This window comes from Hippocampus comes, unplaced genomic scaffold (genome assembly GCF_001891065.2).
Source record: "Hippocampus comes isolate QL1 unplaced genomic scaffold, H_comes_QL1_v1.1 scaffold374, whole genome shotgun sequence".
NCBI lineage: Eukaryota > Metazoa > Chordata > Actinopteri > Syngnathiformes > Syngnathidae > Hippocampus > Hippocampus comes.
Window position 1 is genome coordinate 128,241 of NW_017805416.1, and position 18,512 is coordinate 146,752.

Here is an 18,512-nt window from a genome sequence, read left to right on the forward strand (position 1 = left end):
CCATGATCTTAGCTTTCAGGTCAGTTGCTGCCTCGCTCAGCATTTCATTCATTGGGGCTGGCCTCCCGTTCTCATCATCTGCATTCATTGGGGCTTGCCTCCCAATCTCTGGTATGACCTCCTCCTCTGATCTGGCAGCCTGGGGCCCTTCACCGTGGACCCTGCGTTGTACCTCGTCAATCTCAAGTTGTGACAGCAATTGCCGTTTGTGGATGTTGGGACACTGAGCTACTAGTTGTTTCGTGGTCAACCGTGACTGTGGGTTTCGAAGTAACCATTCAGCCCGCATTCTCTGCATGTAACCCCTCTGACTAGGGTTGCTTGAGTAGTAGCGTTCCAACAGAGCCATGTTATCGCATCTCGCCCATCTCCGCTTTGTTCCAGTAGCCCATTTTTCATCAAGGTGCTCTGGTTCCCCAGCACCTGACGCAGACCTTGTTTGGCCGGGCGACGTCTGAGCCGGCATGTCATTCATTTTATTGTCTCTCATCATTGTATGAGGTAGGCATTAGCGTGAAGGATCTTGCCCAAGGACCCACACTGGATGGTGTTATGTGCTCATTTTTGCCCCAAGCGGGATTCGAACCACCGTCTCCCGTACGCCAAACCGATGCCTTACCAACTGAGCTATCCAGAGCCGCCATATATATATATTATTGTTTTTTTTTTTGGATGAATGCTTTTGAAAAATCCACGATGCACTGAAACCGCGAAAAGTGAACCGCGAAGTAGTGAGGGATCACTGTACTGTTAAACATATTTTATTTTTCCAATGAACCAAGCATTTCTTTTAATAAATGTCTTTGAAGTTTGAAGGTGATGGTGAGATCGTATCTCCTGACCTCTCAATTGCATCTTGATTACCATCGACAACCTCATTTTACAAGTGCTTATTCAGTGAGCACACACACGCACGCACGCACACACACACACACACACACGCACACGCACACACACACACACGAAAAAAATCCCTTACCCAAGTCAACCATTTCCGTTCAATAAAATAATCCTTTGTTTTGAAACCACGTTTCTTCTTTTAAGACTCAGCACATCGCGTCAGTACAATTACAGCTCCAGATCTGTCATTTATATATGGTATCGACTCAGTCTTACAATTTGCTCATTATTTTGCACACCAAAATGCTCACCTCTAAAACATGTTCTGTTTGTTGTTCACGGTCCAGTTTCCTCGAGGTTGTTGTGATCAGACCTGAGACAAAAAACAAGAGAGAAAACGTGAAGAAATTTTGGGGAAATCACACACAAAAATCCATGCCATGAGCCAACTCACTTATAGTTGACTTCGATTGTTGCAATTATACTCAAATACAAAACAAAAGAAGCTACTGTGGCTGTTTCAAAATGAGGAAAGATGAAGGTTGAGCAGATAATTGTCGTGTGAACAATATTGCAGCTCTACTAATTAGGCCAATTTAAAACACAGTTGTAACAACACCAAAAACACTTTAGCCTATCCTAGCTAAATGGTATGAGAGGCAGTGAAACACCATGGACTGAGCACTGAAACCAATCACAAAAATTCAAACATTCTGTGCTGCAATGAGTTTTGTTGGAAGCATGTATTTCAGTTTGACAAAAAATACTCCGTGAAGTTATTGATGCAGTGGTCATAGGAGTGTATTTGCGCTTTGTGATGTATCTGATGAGCCACAGATCCACATTTCCAAGTCAGTTGGGAAAAGCCAAGCAAACACAATCAAAGCAAGCAGACATCCAACATAAATGGTCCGAATGACAATGTTATAGTCAATCCTGTATTGGTTGAAAGTTCATACAGCAGCTAAGCAGTTGGTGACAATAATGGGGAACTCAAGGCAAAAATGTAGTTATTCACAATGCTTCAAAAAAAATCAGTCTTACTAATTCAAATTCAAAACACAGTGGTACCTCTACTTACAAAATTAATTGGTTCTGGAAGAAAATTCTGAACTAGAAAATTTTGTAAGTAGAGACGCGTTTTCCCTGTAAATGCCCTAATCCGTTCCAAGCCCCCTCAACTCCGCCCCCCCCCACACACACACATAAAATTCAGCCATAAATGTTTTATAAAGCATAAAAATCCATCAAAATATGTCACAAATACATGTTACAATTAGATTATAGCACAATAAATGAGAGTTGTGCATAATGTAAAAAACAAAAAAATAGAGTAAAGAATAAAAATGATGGTCATTTCACTTTTAACTGCATCCTCATCATGTTCACTCTTAGAAGTGTTTTTTACCTGGTGTTTTGGAAAGAACTGATCCAAGGGCGTTTGCTTTTGTCGGCTTTTATCAATCCTTTGAAAATTTCCAAGGCAAACACCAGCATCGTGAGCGATCGCTTTTTCTGGGTGATTCACATTTACGCAAAACTAACGCCTCATGGCCCGAGGGGCAAATGACAAGGACGCTGCATAGACACTTTTCTATCTATCTACACAAATAGATATACGCGGTAGAGGTCCCTCTTAGCCAATAGGATCCCAGGATAATGCTCGGTAATAGCCAATGGCAATGCAGCTCTACGTATGTTGCGTTCAGAGAAGTCGGAGCTGCGAGTGGCAGCCCATACTGTATTTTTACCTTTCGCATCTTTAAATTTCTTTCGGAACAAGAGGCAATATTTTCCCATTGAGGTGTTTCATAACTTGAAAACTTTGTATGAAAAGACGTTCGTAAGTAGAGGTACCACTGTATATCAAGGACAAAAGTGTTTGAAGCGTTCTTGTAATCAGCTTCATGCACATGTCAAACACGTAAGATACAGCAGAACGTTGTGCTTTAATTGTGTAAACGTCTCGGTTTTTCTCAGTCTACTTGCACCATACAACGCTGACTTTCATCACTGCACAATGGTTGAAAGAAGAATGAAAACAATGTTGTTGAAGTGATGTGATGCACATGTCTAGAAACGGGGATTTGTGCTGTTGAGCGAGAGAACACAGCCAACATGTTTCTCAGCCAAAGGAAGCAGCTCCTCTCATTCCCATCAAATTCAGCGTAGTAGAGGTGCACGGCTGACAAGGCAGAAGCATAAACTGAGTCACTAGAGTTCATGCAGGAGCTCGACATGCACAAAGAACATTTATAAGGAACTGCAAGAAGAGCTCCACTTGCGGAAGATGGAAAACATTTTTTGCTCCCGATTCACCTCGCCACCACTAAATTTTCACTTCAGCTTATCACAGCGAAATTGGCATTGGAACAAGATTTATGCTTGGAATGCTACAAACGCCACCCGGCATGCAACCATGCTTGATCGCACAAAATTGCATTGACTACATATGAATATACACTGCGAGAAACACTGTGCACACATTCGGTTTCACCATAGCATAAGATTCATTTTGTATTGCTCGATACACCCATGGGATGACTGTCTTTAACCGATTCATACTAATGAGGGAAAGAAAGTTCTCATGTAGTTTTTTTTGTGTCGGAAATGATAGTGATGGCCACATGAGGCATTCCAGCCAACAGGTTTACTCATGTTTCAAAGCATCATGGTGCTTCATTTGCTTCCTCACTTCACTCTTCGTGTCTGCAGAATAGCACTCGAACAAACAAGTACTGGTTAATGAATTCCATATCCACTGGTTAGAAAAACAATAAAATACGATTTTCAGAGCAAACTAATAACTCAACTCACTAAAATTAAACTAAATAGCTTCTGGAAAGGCAGCCATTTCGGTATGGGCCAAAGTATAATTTAACTATAGTTCTCTCTCTAAAACACTTTTGTCAAACATTACCACATACCCAAATCTGTTTTGGTCTCTGTTTCTTTCATCATGGTTTGTTTTCTAGAAATATGAAAAGGAGTACACAAGTTTGTAAGTTTATTCTGCAACAGTCGCTGTAAGTAAGTCACAGCCCCGACATCAAATTTCTCACTGGCATTAAAACGGAGCATAAATGTGGGAAGAGTGAGGTCACTGTGTTTTTTTTTAATCAATGCAAAACTGTTATAATGAAATGATCTGTATGAGCACAAGTAACAAGACATGAAATAAAAATGTGTGTTTGCTGGATAATTTCTCGGATGTGACAATGATTCTTTACAGTGTATTTCATACCATTAGAAAACCTGACTGTTATATAATGTGTGTACATACAGTATACACACATGCACACACACACACACACACACACACACACACACACACACACACATAGATACTGTATATTTCTTTATATGTGTGCCTGTGCCTGTGAGTGTGTGTGTGTATGTGTTTCATGTCAAAAGTCCAAGGCTAAATTTACACTAAAAGGAGGAATCTGCTGTGAGTAATAGCACTGTAAAGAGGAGGAAAAAAAATGCACCCAATCAAATTTTGGAACCGTTTTCAAATGTAAATGAAAACTACATCCGAGTCGGATAACTGCCCGTACGGCTGCAATGTAGGTGGACAAATGAAAATCCCATCCCAGAGAGCCAGACATAATGAAAATAAGGCAAACGATGACATATACACACATCTCTCCCCAAACAACACGCTTGAGGTAAAGTGTAAAAATGACAGTGAAAGCTTCAGAAAGAGGTTTCAGAGAGGCTTCAATGATTTCTCTTCATCCATTTCTAATGTTTGTTTAATTCCATGTTGCCGCTGCCCAACATGACCACATCCATTTCTAAATGGAGGTGTATATTACTTGTTTCGCCTGCAATTTGACCATGAGAGCATGCAGATAATGAGAGGTGTCCTGAACATAATGAGGGATGAGATTTTACTGTATAAAAGTGTGTATGGAAAAGATTTAGACAAGGTGTTAATTTTTGCTGTTGGCTGAAAACTTGAAGACACTGAAATGACAATAAAACCAAATGTCGACAGCTTCATCTCAGCTGCGAGTCACTTCCAATTGCCACTGAGGAAATCACTGATGGTCTCGCCATATATTCACCTGACTTCTATACATGAAGTACGATGGCATGACTGTGTGTGACTGGTTGTCCCTCTCTATATGCACCCGATGATTGACTGGTGACAAATTTATCAATACTAATTCATGTCCCTCAAGGTGAACTTCAACTCCCACTCTGATGTCTACTTTGGGAACTGTTTCCGTGAATGGCACAAATCCTGTGCCACACGCTGTGTAACTGCGCTGAAGTCTGCTTTTTGCCCTACGTCGGCTTGGATAGGCTCCACTTTCATGCAATCTGAACAGGATGAGTGCTATGGAAAATGGATGGATGGATGGAAATCTTCAGGACACCAATGTAGACACGCTTGCAAACGAGCAAAGCAAAGCATGAGAAGCTTTGATAACCAAATGAGAAACCAAAAATGATAAACGAGGCCAATTGCAGAAGACACCAAACAACAGTACAATAAAAAATTCAGGGTGTGAGTACGTCAGCCCAACAGTCATCATTCCATCTGTCGTTGTCGTTGACAGCCAATTGGTGTCGAGAACATACAGGCCTGAGGATTTCAGAAATTAACAGAAACTGTTTTTCAGTTCCATTAGATTACCCAATGGGAAACCACTGTAACTAATTTGGGGTTCCGTAAACGTTCATCATGGGAACGATTTTTCGATTTTGACTGATATTCAAATCAAGAGTTCTGATCCTCAAAAGTACAATATTTAAAAGGTAAATGATTGAAAACTATGCATTAACAATGAACATAATTACCGTATTGGCCTGAATATAAGACGGTGTTTTTTTGCATTGAAATAAGACTGAAAAAGTGGGTGTTGTCTTATATTCGGGGTGTAGACATTATACCCATTCACGACGCTAAATGGCGCCAGATATTATTGAAGCGAATGCTGAACTTGACTCCCCAAGCCTAAGTGAACACCCCTGTCACGAAGAATAAAAATAAAAATAGCAGTAAGAAAGAAAAGAGAAGAAAATAATAGAAGCGATAATAGAAAATGGAGAAACATAGCAACAATCTGGAGAAAAGTGGGTCAAAGATCAGCCAGGTTAATCAGCAGCTGAGGAGAAGTTATGATGTAATTTACATTTAAAAAACCAGAAGCCATTCATTTACGAATGTGATTTCACTTTAGTTTACATATTTAAATGTTCAGAGATTAAGTTTGGAATGAGGCGAAATAACATGCTTTTTCTCTCAAATATATTGTTGTAATCATTTGTTTCAGATGTACTGTAATTATTTTCTGGATAAAAAAATAATTTGGTGTTCAAATAGTCTTTTTTCAAACATGAGTCTTGAAAAAGAGGGGGTAGTCTTATAATCAGGGCTGTCTTATATTCGGGCCAATACGGTACATCAGCAGCTGTGTACTCCAGGTTTATTCAATAGAATAAATGGATCAAATTGTACTCATATGGCATCATGAATACAGCGTACCACAAAATTTGAGTTTTTTTTTTTCCTGTCTCACACTACAAAGATTAACTTGCTGGTAATCATTAAAATATCAATTACGATGAAATACTATGGCCATCAGTAACATATATGTGTATACAATACTTCAGTCCTGGCTATATACCATGGGCCACAAGTAAACCTGAAACTGTTAACATGATTATGTGTGTGTACTACTTATGTAAATAAAAATATCAATGGCTACTCACCCCCTTTATTAATACAAAAGCATGTATTAGGAATTGAATGATTAAAATCATGTGATGAATCTTTAAAAAAAAAAAAAAACCTGATTACTATGTATAGACTTATAGTATTGATATGGCTTGACGTCCTCTTTGCAACCCCAAGACGATGCAGTGTAATCTACCATAAATTTGACCAAATAATCTACCACACTGTCATTGTTAGTTCTACCGACAGTTAACATTAGTGTTACTACACTTGGTGACGAATGTTTTATTCATAAAGTTACCATGTCTACAACTAAATAGAGTCAATTTCCTCTACAATGAAAACATGTTTGCAGCAAGAAATTTTTCACAACGGGGCTTTTCACTGAAGCAAATTTTATCTCAGATGTAAACACACACACACACACACAAAACGTATGCGTGTATTATTTGTTTTTATTCCAATACGTAGTGCATAAATATGAGCATACACTTATTTGACACTTCATATAGCCAGTGTGGAAAGAAAAAAACGGGAATGAAATTGCGAAATTTACGATCAGCATTCACTTTCACTTACATCAATTTCTTGCACAATGTCTTTTACTTTGCTTCCTCCATCTTTCATTTTTATTACTTTTATCCTGTCTTCAAGCGTGAATGGTTTTCTTTTCTGAACTCTTTGGTCTGCAATGGTCTGTTTCGTATCCATTTTAGCTATGCAACGTTCTTGCTGCGTCTGACACGAACAATAACAAATACTTCCTGGACTACTGCGCATGTGTAAACCAGTGTGGTGGTTGCTGTTGCCGTTTCCGAACGAAGCAGTAGAGGTCACTGTTGGATTAGACTTTTGCGGAAGGCTTGTTTTCCTTGTAGTGAATCTCATTGCGAGGCAAGAGCAGAGAAAAAGAGTTCATATCACGGAACAGGGGGACTTTTTGTCGTAGGGGGAGCAGAAAAATGGGAATGGCTTTCTTGCATGAAAATGTTTTCACACTAGGGGGTATTTTTGAACATGTAGGTTTTGTTGCAGAGGAGTTTCACTGTACAGTAATAGAATAACTAAGACTGTTTCATATTTTTCATAGCGATTAACCTTTCGATCTAATGACCAACTTCAAGTACTTGCCTTGCAATCGTGCCTCCCGTCGCATTTCTCTTTCGTGTTTTGTGCATACATCAGATGTCATCTTGGTAATACACCCTTCTTCGGATGATTCGAAAGAAAAATCAGACTGGTAATCCCATTTCTTAAATGTAGTAACTAATACACCTTTTGGTGTTTTTTTTTCGCCGCCATCTCTGTCCATCATACACACGCTTTCTCAGCGTGCAGACTAAAATAGCAACCCGCATGCGCACATAATGTTTCCTGTTCCTGTTCACTCCCACAGACCGCAATTGTATTGTCCCGTATTGTTTTATTTCACTGCGCGTGCGCACGTGCGTGCGTGTGTTGTATTTTGCCTTCTCAACACCAATTGGCTGTCTGGACTTTATGACACAGTGTGACAGAAGCAAAAGCTTGTTGACGATTGTTATGCTGTCATAAAACACCGCTTACAACCATAACATGACATAGCCTCTTGAAATTTCTCAGACAATTGAGTGAATAAGGACTGATGCATACAATGGTGGCTGTCAAACATTTCTCACTTTACTTGCAATAGAATGCTAATGTTGCAGTGTGGTAGGGTAGATAATGTGAACCACAACTGAATAGAAAATGCATGACATGAATTTTCTCCCTATAGTTCATTAGCTACTCACTTATCATTGCCTTGCATGCCAAAAATACACCACCGTATTCATGAGGTGCACTTGGCGCTGTACATCACAAGATTCAATTGTGATTGTTCACTGAAACTTCAAAGCAGCATGAAGAATATAAAGCAATTTCTTCAAACGCCTTTGTTCTGTAATTGACCCTGTGCTTGTCAGTGCCGTCAGACAAAGACACACACTACATCAGTGGCGGGCCGTGCATTTGGTACCTGGGCCTTCCGTGATGACTTAACCAACTTCATCCACCTCTTCGTGCCAACCCAATCACGTTACAAGAACAAATCCAATCAATGCCGTACAAAAACACAATAGAACAGATTGCAACTATGCTTCGCATATTATCCGAATCTGCTCCAAATCAATATTTATCTAATACCGTGATAAAAAGAAAACATGAAAAAAAATACATCATAGTCACCAGAGATACTCATAATTATGGGTATTAATGCACCTCTGGGAGCAACTGTCAATTCCTCTGATGACAGGGTAATGATGAGTGTGGAAAAGACACAAAAGCGGGATGGAATATAAAGAAGGAGCCCTGTGTGTGTCTCTGACCAAGAGCGAGAGTGACTTGATTACCATATAGATATGTGTACTGAAGCCTGTGCCGTAAATGGATGGCTGAAGGCTGCCACGAGAACTACAATTTACTTGCGCAGAAATAGGAAACAGGCAGACATCAGAGCATGAGAAAGGTCAGGGACAATAAAACAATGGCACACTGAATCAAATCACATTCACCTCTACCCATACAATTTCACTCATTCGAAGAATATATGGAATCTGATCAGTCAAATTAAATCACTTCCGATGATTGTGATGTGTGTCATCTTTGGCAGACACAGCAAAGCTCCCTGTGGGAAATCAATAGAACTGTCATATGGTTTCTTGCTCAATCACATTGTAGACTTCAGTTTTCAACCGGCTTCGAATTGAATAATCCATCCATCCATCTTCTGATCTGCTTTATCCTCACTAGGGGCATGAGGTGTACTGGAGCCGATCCCAGCTGTCTTCGGGCAGTAAGCGGGGGACACCCTGAACCGTTTGCCAGCCAATCGCAGGGCACACAGAGACAAACAGCCAACCGCAGTCACACTCACACCAAGGGACAATTTAGAGTGCGACATTAACCTGCCATGCATGTTTTTGGAATGTGGGAGGAAACCGTAGTACCTAGAGACAACCCACGCGGGCCCGGGGAGAACATGTAAACTCCACACAGGGAGGTCGGAGCTGGAATTGAACCTCAGCACTGTGAGGTCGACATGCTAACCACTCGACTACCGGGGCCGCCCCTTAAACAGTACAGTGAGTTGAAATGACGGTTTATTTGTACATATGGAACGGTATGGTCGAAATGGTGCAACTAAAAGTAGCAGTGATCGTTATGAAAGAAATACTTCTAATATCTGAGTTGATATGGATTCTATTAGCATAAAGTGATTGGTTTTTTTTTTTGTCAATTTGCCCTCCCCTCCCCTTACCCGATTAAGAGTCCCTGTTAGTACAGCTTAAAGCCGTAGCCTGTTACGGTGTCGGGACCCAAGGTTGGTGCTGTTGACATTTCTTTCATGGGGTTTCTGTTGTGTGAAAACTTTCACAGTAAAATGTGGATGGGAAAACACTGTCGTTTCTGCTAGTATTCATCATTAATACAGTGAAAACGGAGGGAAATGTGAATATTTACTTTGCAAATCAATTAACAGATTGTGCCCCTCAATTTTTTTTTTTTTCCAGCACCCATCAAGCTTTTAAGTACTGTACTGTGCTCCGAGGGAAAATGTTAGTTGAGACAACTGAGTCTCTGACATTCCATGCCTGCAGAGAGTAAAATCAATTCATTCTTCTCTTACTATACTCTATTCTGTTCAGGGGCACAGGGATCTGGAGCCATATCACATAGGACTTTAGGCAAAGGGAGTCTGCACCCCGGAGTGATCGGCACTTAATCAGAGGGCACTGAGGAGCACCGAAGAGAAATAAGGTTTGTGAGATTTGTAAGTGGATGGAATAAACCATTGTAGAGGAAGACAAACAGGCAGAAGACAGATAGGATGCAAACGCAACAGTCAACCGTAAATCTGAGAGAAAGAATGAAACAGGCTGATCTGATAAACTGTAAATGTCACATGTATGTCTCATGACGATTGATCAAATATTGCCATCAAGAAGAAAGACTGTACAGTCCATGTGGAAAATGAAGGAAAATAAAAATAAAAAGATAACACAAAATAAAAATGGTGGTGATACAAATTCATTCAATGTAAAATCAATCTATCCAGTGTAAAGGGATCTAAAAAATATATATATGTACATCTGACAAGTACACCCACAGAATATAGAGGAAAATCAAGGGTTTGACAACCAGCTCTACAGTTTTTACCCTTCCCAGTACATTCTACAAGATAATGGAGTATGTCTGTGAAATTTTTCCTGCATTCAGTGAGAAGAGCATGTTTTTGTGAGGTCAAAGGTCCCTGAAGTTGTACCCAAAGGTCTTCCTTATCTCTATTTGCACGGTGAGGTGAGGGCCAGTTGAAACCAAAGACGATGTTTATTTGGAGCACTTTTTGTACACTGAACTATATGTTGGAATTGAAAAACAAAACACAAAAACAAATCAAAACATCCATAATGTTCGCACCAAACTGGAAGCATTGAAGCATGTCCACAAAATATCATGATAAACTGTCATACAAGATTTCAAGACCCAACAGATTGATAATTCACTGAAGAGATTGGGTGGATTGCACTCACACTTTTGCTTGTAATGAAAGACAAATCTTTTTACGCACGCCCGACATACCCTAATTTCTGAATTGACTCCATTTATACATGTGTTGACAGAACTGTTTTCTCTCCACGTCTTATTTCTTAAAAATCCTGTATAACCTCCAACACACGCACACACACACACACACACACACACACACACACACACACACACACACACACACACACACACACACACACACACACACACACAAAACAGTCTCACACACACTCACACAAAACAAACACACTCATTTGAATAAGCCATTATCCATTTTCATATTTCCCCTCCATATTATTACTGTGTATCCAATTAGACCTCTGCAGGATCACCCAGTGAATATCAGTAATGAGAAAGCTCCATGAAGCTGCAATTTTCATAGGGAATAGCTTGATACTGTACATCACATTACCGAGCCACATCAAATAGTGTGAACCTTTTTCACTTCACATATAGACTGATTCTTCCACCCACACAAACACACAAACACACACACACACACACACATATATATATATATATATATATATATATACATAAAACAATTTAGACTTGGTTTCACCTGGTCCAAAGTCCAGTCTACTCTCTGTCATCAAATTGTCAGGTGCGCTAGTGGTGTGGAATAGAAAACACCCTCGGTCCACCGAAACGCCGAGCGAGGCGCTGCATTATCTGCCAAAATTCCCAAGATGGTAAATTAGACTTGCCCGGCACAAAAAAGAACATTTGCCGTTATTTACACCAAGCACACGTAGGCCGGAGTACTTTTTTTCATTGGAAGTTTGCTGGACATTCTTCATCACCACGTTACACTGTTTTTGTTCTTCCTCTTCTTTATTCACTCAGATTAAGTCCTATATATTTACTGAAACTATAGCTTTATTTGTATCTTTTCCAGTATTCCAGTATTTTATCCCTAACTACTCTTGTTTTTGGGTTTCTGTCGGCTGAGTAAATGTCAGAGAGAAAATAATCTGTTTCAGTGATTTATATCATGTCTCAAATTTGAATTTTAAATATATTTGAATCACGGAACTGTTCACATCACTGCCTGTTCCGATGAAAGACGAATGCGGCAAAAAAATCAAAAGGTAAATTGGAAGCAAGCTCCAATCATCTTCATCATGTTTCAGTTACAGAAAGACAGCTCATTTCTTTCCGCTTCAGCAATCAACTGCTCCCCTGATCTCTCCATTTGTAAACTCATCTTTTTTTCGTTCAGCCCTTATCCTTTTTGCTGCAAGAGACATTTGATGTGTAACTTAGTTTTGGTACAATACCACTAAAGAATGTGTTTTGTCAGATGATTCTCTCCAGTGACATCTTGTAATGATAGCCTCAAGTGAACAAACTACATGTGCCAATCCTTAGAAATGAATCACAGTCTTTATTTAATACAAAAAAATGAACAGACTGAATATGTGGGTGGAAAGTGTTTCAATGTGTGTCAGTCATTATTGGTCTTGGAAAATGATAAGACATGTCCTATTAAATCATGTCATAGCTAATGGAAAATTCAACACATTTCTCTTAATCAAATGCTACATTTGTAAAGTAATTAAGGCAAAGCATAACTGAATAATCACTGACCGGTTCGAGGGTTGATGGTGAAGAAATTCTGCGGGTTCCCGCTGACGATGCGGTAGTTGAGCCGGTCAGTGGATGAGTGGAGTGTGGCATCAGGATCCTGGGCTTGGATCTGGACCACAGAAACATCCCGAGGAGAGTTCTCTGGTATTGATGGTCGGTACAGCGGCTCCGAGGTCAGCGGGGCGTTGTCGTTTACATCCTCCACTTGGATGAATACTTCAATTGTGGCAAACTGAGGTACTGCACCATGGTCACTGGCATACACTGTTAGCCAGTAGGAGTCCTTGGTCTCGCGATCTAGTGTGTCCGTGGTGTAGATTACCCCTGTTGGACGAAAAAAACATGTGAGAACACAATATTTTATGAAAGGGCAACATTTCGACATTTTAGTCAACAAAGTGTTGACGAAATTGGGTACAATAACAACACCTCACCGAGAAGGGGAAAAAAATGACTATCTCAATTTACTTAGTTAACATGTGAAAGGGTGTTGTGTGGGCGGCTTGGTGATCGGCGGCCTTCCTGTGTGGAGTTTGCATGTTCTCCCGGGCCTGCGTGGGTTTTCTCTGGGTACTCCGGTTTCCTCCCACATTCCAAAAACATGCATAGCAGGCTGATTAAACACTCAAAATTGTCCCTGGGTGTGAGTGTGGGCGCGGATGGTTGTTCGTCTCTATGTGCCCTACGATTGGCTGGCAGCTGGTTCAGGGTGTCCCCCACCTACTACCCAGCTGGCATAGGCTCCAGCAGCCCCCGCGACCCTTGGAAGGATAAAGTGGATCGGAAAATGGATGGATGGATGGATGGATGGATGGATAAAATAAAACAGAGAAAAAGGCATCCAGCATAGTAGTATCAGTTTCACAATCGGCAGTATGAATGACTTTCAAGCACCACAGCTGGCTTGTACTGGTCAGTCTGTTGTGTTAGCTAGGAACTCTCAGACACCAGCACGTGGTGTGTCTCTCCTTTTACTCTCCTCTCATCATACAACAGAACACGTCTCTCTCCTCCTTCTCTTTTGCAGCCGCGAGAGCGGCTGCCTTTCCAGCAGCTCCTATATTTTGTTGTTCTACTTCTTCCATTCATAACTTTGCTGCTGTGAATTGGGAATTTCTCCATTGCGAGACGAATAAAGGTTTTCTTATCTTATCTTATCTTATCTTACTACCCTTTAAAGAATGGAGGTGGCAAGCACGTATACATTTATACAGCACAGTAGAGACAACAAAGACAAGAGTCGAAATGAAAAACCGATGCATCACACATTAGTCCCGAAATAACATTACTGTATTTTCCACACTATAAGGCGCACCTAAAAGCATTCAATTTTCTCAAAAGCTGACAGTACACCTTATATTTTTTTTTTCCCAAGATGGCGCCCTAGTAGGCCGCCGTCGGCAAGTGTTCTTCAAGAGCCTTGCGTTTTTTGTTGTTTTTTTCTTTTGTTTTGTCACATGGTGTTGTTACGTCGTGTGGACCTGATGTGGACTGTTTTCAGCATTTTTGGTCACGACCATTCGTCAAAGAAGAAGAATCTGTGCTTGGTGGTTGCACCTTCTCAGCGGCACGCGTGTACCAGCGCTAATTTTGATTGGGAGGAATGTCGGCGTCATTTGACTATCGTTGCTGGACAGCCCCGGGGCGCTTGTGTCTTGTGCCTGAAATGGGCAGCATTTTCACAGCCCCGCTTTGTTCAGCGGAAAGGTCGGTGCTGTTGGACAGCCCGCGGCTGGATGCATGCATGGCTTGAGGAGTCGACGATGAGAAGAAAGGAGCGTCAGCGCAGAGCGCCCATGCGTATGTGGAACTGGGAGTGGCGGCTTGGAATTGAAGCGGATTGACATGGGGCAGGAGAAGAGAGCCAATCTCTTTTTCGTTAATGGATGCTACAGCTTCTTGTTGCTTTCAAGCCTAGCTTGGAGCAGACGTGTGCACATTTCAGCAAGACGCATTTGATCCACTGGTGAAAAGGACACTTTGATTCGCTCCTCTTTCATCTATAACTGCTTCAGACAACAAAGTGTATGCAGGAAAATGGTGAAGACTGCATGGTTGTCTGTGTCTAATGTGTTGACTTGTATTATTTTGTCTTTTTTTTTTTTTTTGTCATTGGGGTTCATGTTGACAACCTCCATGTCATGTTCCGTATTCGACAGCAGGTGGCAGGCATTCATTCTGCCGCCTGCACACCTGTGGCGCATTTGTTCTGGATTACACCTGCTATATCTAGGCACTCCGGCTGTCAACTCATTGCCGGAGTATTGCTTGCCGTGCCACTGCTATTGCCCATGCTCGTATTTCGTATTCGCACTCTATTGCTATTCGCTACTATTTCGTCATCCCAGTGGGATTCTCTTTAACGCGTAGTTCTTCGAGTAAATTGTCTTATCTTTTCCTTGCCGTTTTTTGCAAGCGCTTTCTTTTCCTCACGTTACATTATTTCCTGGTTCTCGTTTTGACCAGCGTTTTCTGTTTTCCTTTTGACGGTGTTTTTTTGTTTGTAATAAATATTATTTGTTAGACAAGACCTTGTCAGTGCCTGCTATTTCGGGGATCCACCTATTCTTGTTCGCTCCGTTGCGTACGAAGCAGTTCTCTCTTTCTGCCTAGTACGCAACGTGACACTCCACATGGTTCACTGGTAATCTACAAATCTGTAGAGCGAATGTTAACAATCAGAGACAGCAACCCCCCTGGGTGGTAAAAGGATAAACCCTCGGCCCCGGAGAGCTGTGAGAAGAACCGGCCCAGAGCACGTGCCCTTATCAGGGCATGCAAATCCATCTGTCGCATGGGCCGGAGTGACAATAATGCAGCTAAATGTGGAAGGCCTTACTAAAGCAAAATGTGCAATCATAGAACACCTTATGGAAAAGCACAATGCAACAGCAATCCTCCTGCAGGAAACCCACTCACTGGATCATTCCAAACTCAAGACCTCTGGTTACAACCTGGTTGCTTGCACTAACAGCAGCATACATGGAATAGCCACATTTGTGAAGAACTCTGCAACCTGGAACCCGATCAACTCATCGCAAAGTGACAGTGAAGTGGAATGGACGGCAACGGAAATTGAAGGCACCACCGTAGTCAATGTGTACAAACCACCAAGCACAAAACTGCAAGGCAATTCCATTCCTGCCTTTGCCTCTCCTTGCATATATAGCGGAGATTTCAATTCCCATAGCACCACATGGGGCTACCAAACCACTAATCCAGATGGCGAAACACTTGAAAGCTGGGCCTCAGCTGCTGGCTCGCAACTGCTCTATGATCCAAAACAACTGGACAGCTTCCACTCCAGAAGATGGAACACAAAACTAACCCGGACTTGGCCTTTGCCGACATTAATTACTGGACCCATTCCAGAGCGGTTGAACCTCAGTCCGTTTCCCAAGTCACAGCATAGACCATCACTTATACTCCCGGCTAATCCAATGAGGCCAATACCAAGCAAAGCTGTGAAGAGATGGAATTTTCGAAAAGCTAACTGGCCTAAATTCAGGCGCTTAGTTGATAACAAGATCTGTCACCTACCAGACCCAACATCAGCAGACCTGAATACGTCTTATATGTCATTCTGTAAAGCTCTATACAAAGCCGCAAAAAGAACAATTCCACGCGGTTACCATCACCAACTCATACCAACATGGGACGAGGAGTGTGACAGCCACTACAAAGACTTCCTGTCTGCCGCAACCAGTGAAGAGGCAACCAAGACTTCCACCGATCTAGTGCAATGCCTCGACGCGAAGCATAAGAAACATTGGGAAGACACGGTCCAAAGCATAGACTTCACTCACTCCAGCAGAGTAGCTTGGAAGACCTTCAATCGCCTCACAGGACGCAGTTTCCAACCCAAACGCTGCCCTGTCACTGCCAACTCCATTGCACATCAGCTATTAGCTAATGGAAAGTATAAAGAGGCTGACAAAGTCCATGACCTCCGAGTGAAACAAGAATGCACCAGATTATGGAATGCTCCAAGCGTTGATGGCTTCCTCTCAGCTCCCTTTTCCATCGAAGAGCAAGCCTCTGTCATCAATCAGATCGAGACTGGCAAAGCTCAAGGCCCTGATAATATCCCACCTGAGTTCTTGAAATACTGTGGCCCAAAATACATGAACTGGCTATGCAAATACCTCTGAGCCTGTATGAAGCACCAGTCTATACCTAAGATCTGGCGGAAAGCTACTGTGGTTTCCCTGCTGAAACCACATAAACCTCCCGATGACCCAAGGAGCTACCGCCCTATCTCACTGCTATGTGTCCCGTATAAGATCTTGGAACGACTTCTCCTGACCAGACTTGACTCAGTGGTCGACCCCCAGCTGCCTAAAGAACAAGCTGGCTTCCGACATGGACACTGTACCACCCAGCAAATAATCAAGCTGACCAGTAATATTGAAGATAGCTTTGAGAAGGGAAACAAGGCTGGAGTTATCTTGGTTGACCTAACTGCGGCATATGACACTGTATGGCATCAAGGACTTATACTGAAGCTTCTCCAGATGATTCTGGACAAGCAAATGGTACGCTTCCTGAGCAATATTCTGGCAAACCGAAGCTTTGTGCTAAAGACCAGCGACGGACAACGCAGTTGACCCCGCCGCTTGAGAAATGGAGTACCACAGGGATCATGCCTCTCGCCTATGCTCTTTAACATCTATATCAGCGATGTGCCCAAAACCAAGTCTCATCAATATGGGTATGCTGACGATCTTGCACTATGCTACTCCCACAAAAGCTGGAGCACGGTGGAAAAATCACTAACTGCTGATATGGCACTGATATCGGAATACCTGAGAACATGGAGACTTAAATTGAGCTTGGCAAAGACTACCATCACACCTTTCCACCTAAACAACATGGAATCCAAGCGCCAACTCTCTGTCTACCTGCATGGGACCCCACTCCCACATAACCCATCCCCCACGTACCTAGGAGTGAAGCTCGACCGACAGCTCACATATAAACAGCACATAGATGCTCTTCGTGCCAAAGTAACAGCTCAAAACAATCTGCTGAGATGCCGAGCTGGTTCGTCCTGGGGTGCAAGCACTCACACACTCCGTACAAGTGCTCTTGCGCTTGCTTACAGCACAGCTGAATACGCAACACCAGTGTGGTGCCGAAGTACCCATTCAAAGAAGATCGATGTTGCCCTCAATGACACCATGAGGATAATCACCGGATGTCTGCGTCCCACCCCCACGGAGTTACTACCAGTATTGGCAGGCATTGCCCCAGCCAGCCTACGTAGAGAAAAAGCTACTCACTGCCTTGCTCAACAAGCTGTGCTGCACATAAACCATGCCCTAAACCAGTTGATCGCCGAGGTACAACCTGGAAAGCGCCAAAGGCTAAAATCTCGCCACCCTTTCCCTCATCATGCTGCAGATCTTCATGATTCCAACTTTAACATCCTGGAAGCGTGGAGAAGTAGTTGGGATAAAAATGCAAGACCCAACCAGTTCACGGTCCAACCTAACACCGAACCCCCACCTGGCTCAACGCTACCCCGGAAAGTCTGGGTACGACTCAACCGCCTAAGAACTGGGGTAGGCCGTTTCAACGACAACAAGTTCCAATGGGGTCTCGTCAAATCACCATTCTGCGACTGCGTACCAGAACTCCAAACTGCAGAACATCTCATCTACTATTGTCCCATTCATCGAACACCAGATGGCAACTTGAACCTCACAGCACCTAATGAATCCACTGTCCAATGGCTGCAACGCTTGGACATTTAACATCGTAAAGCTGCCCTCATATGCGAGAGAGAGAGAGAGAGAGAGAGAGAGAGAGAGAGAGAGAGAGA

General features: G+C 42.2%; 1 protein-coding gene across 7 annotated transcripts in view; it reads right to left on the reverse strand.

The window, feature by feature from the left end:
• The window catches only part of fat3a (FAT atypical cadherin 3a), a 141,202-nt gene that overhangs the window by 74,048 nt on the left and 48,642 nt on the right, over positions 1-18,512 (reverse strand). For all 7 annotated transcript variants that reach the window (XM_019873864.1, XM_019873869.1, XM_019873867.1 and 4 more), the window contains 2 exons: positions 12,689-13,012; positions 1,152-1,213 (listed from right to left, as the gene is read on the reverse strand). In XM_019873864.1, coding sequence (XP_019729423.1) covers positions 1,152-1,213; positions 12,689-13,012 — 386 coding nt within the window. The remainder of the gene's footprint in view (positions 1-1,151; positions 1,214-12,688; positions 13,013-18,512) is intronic.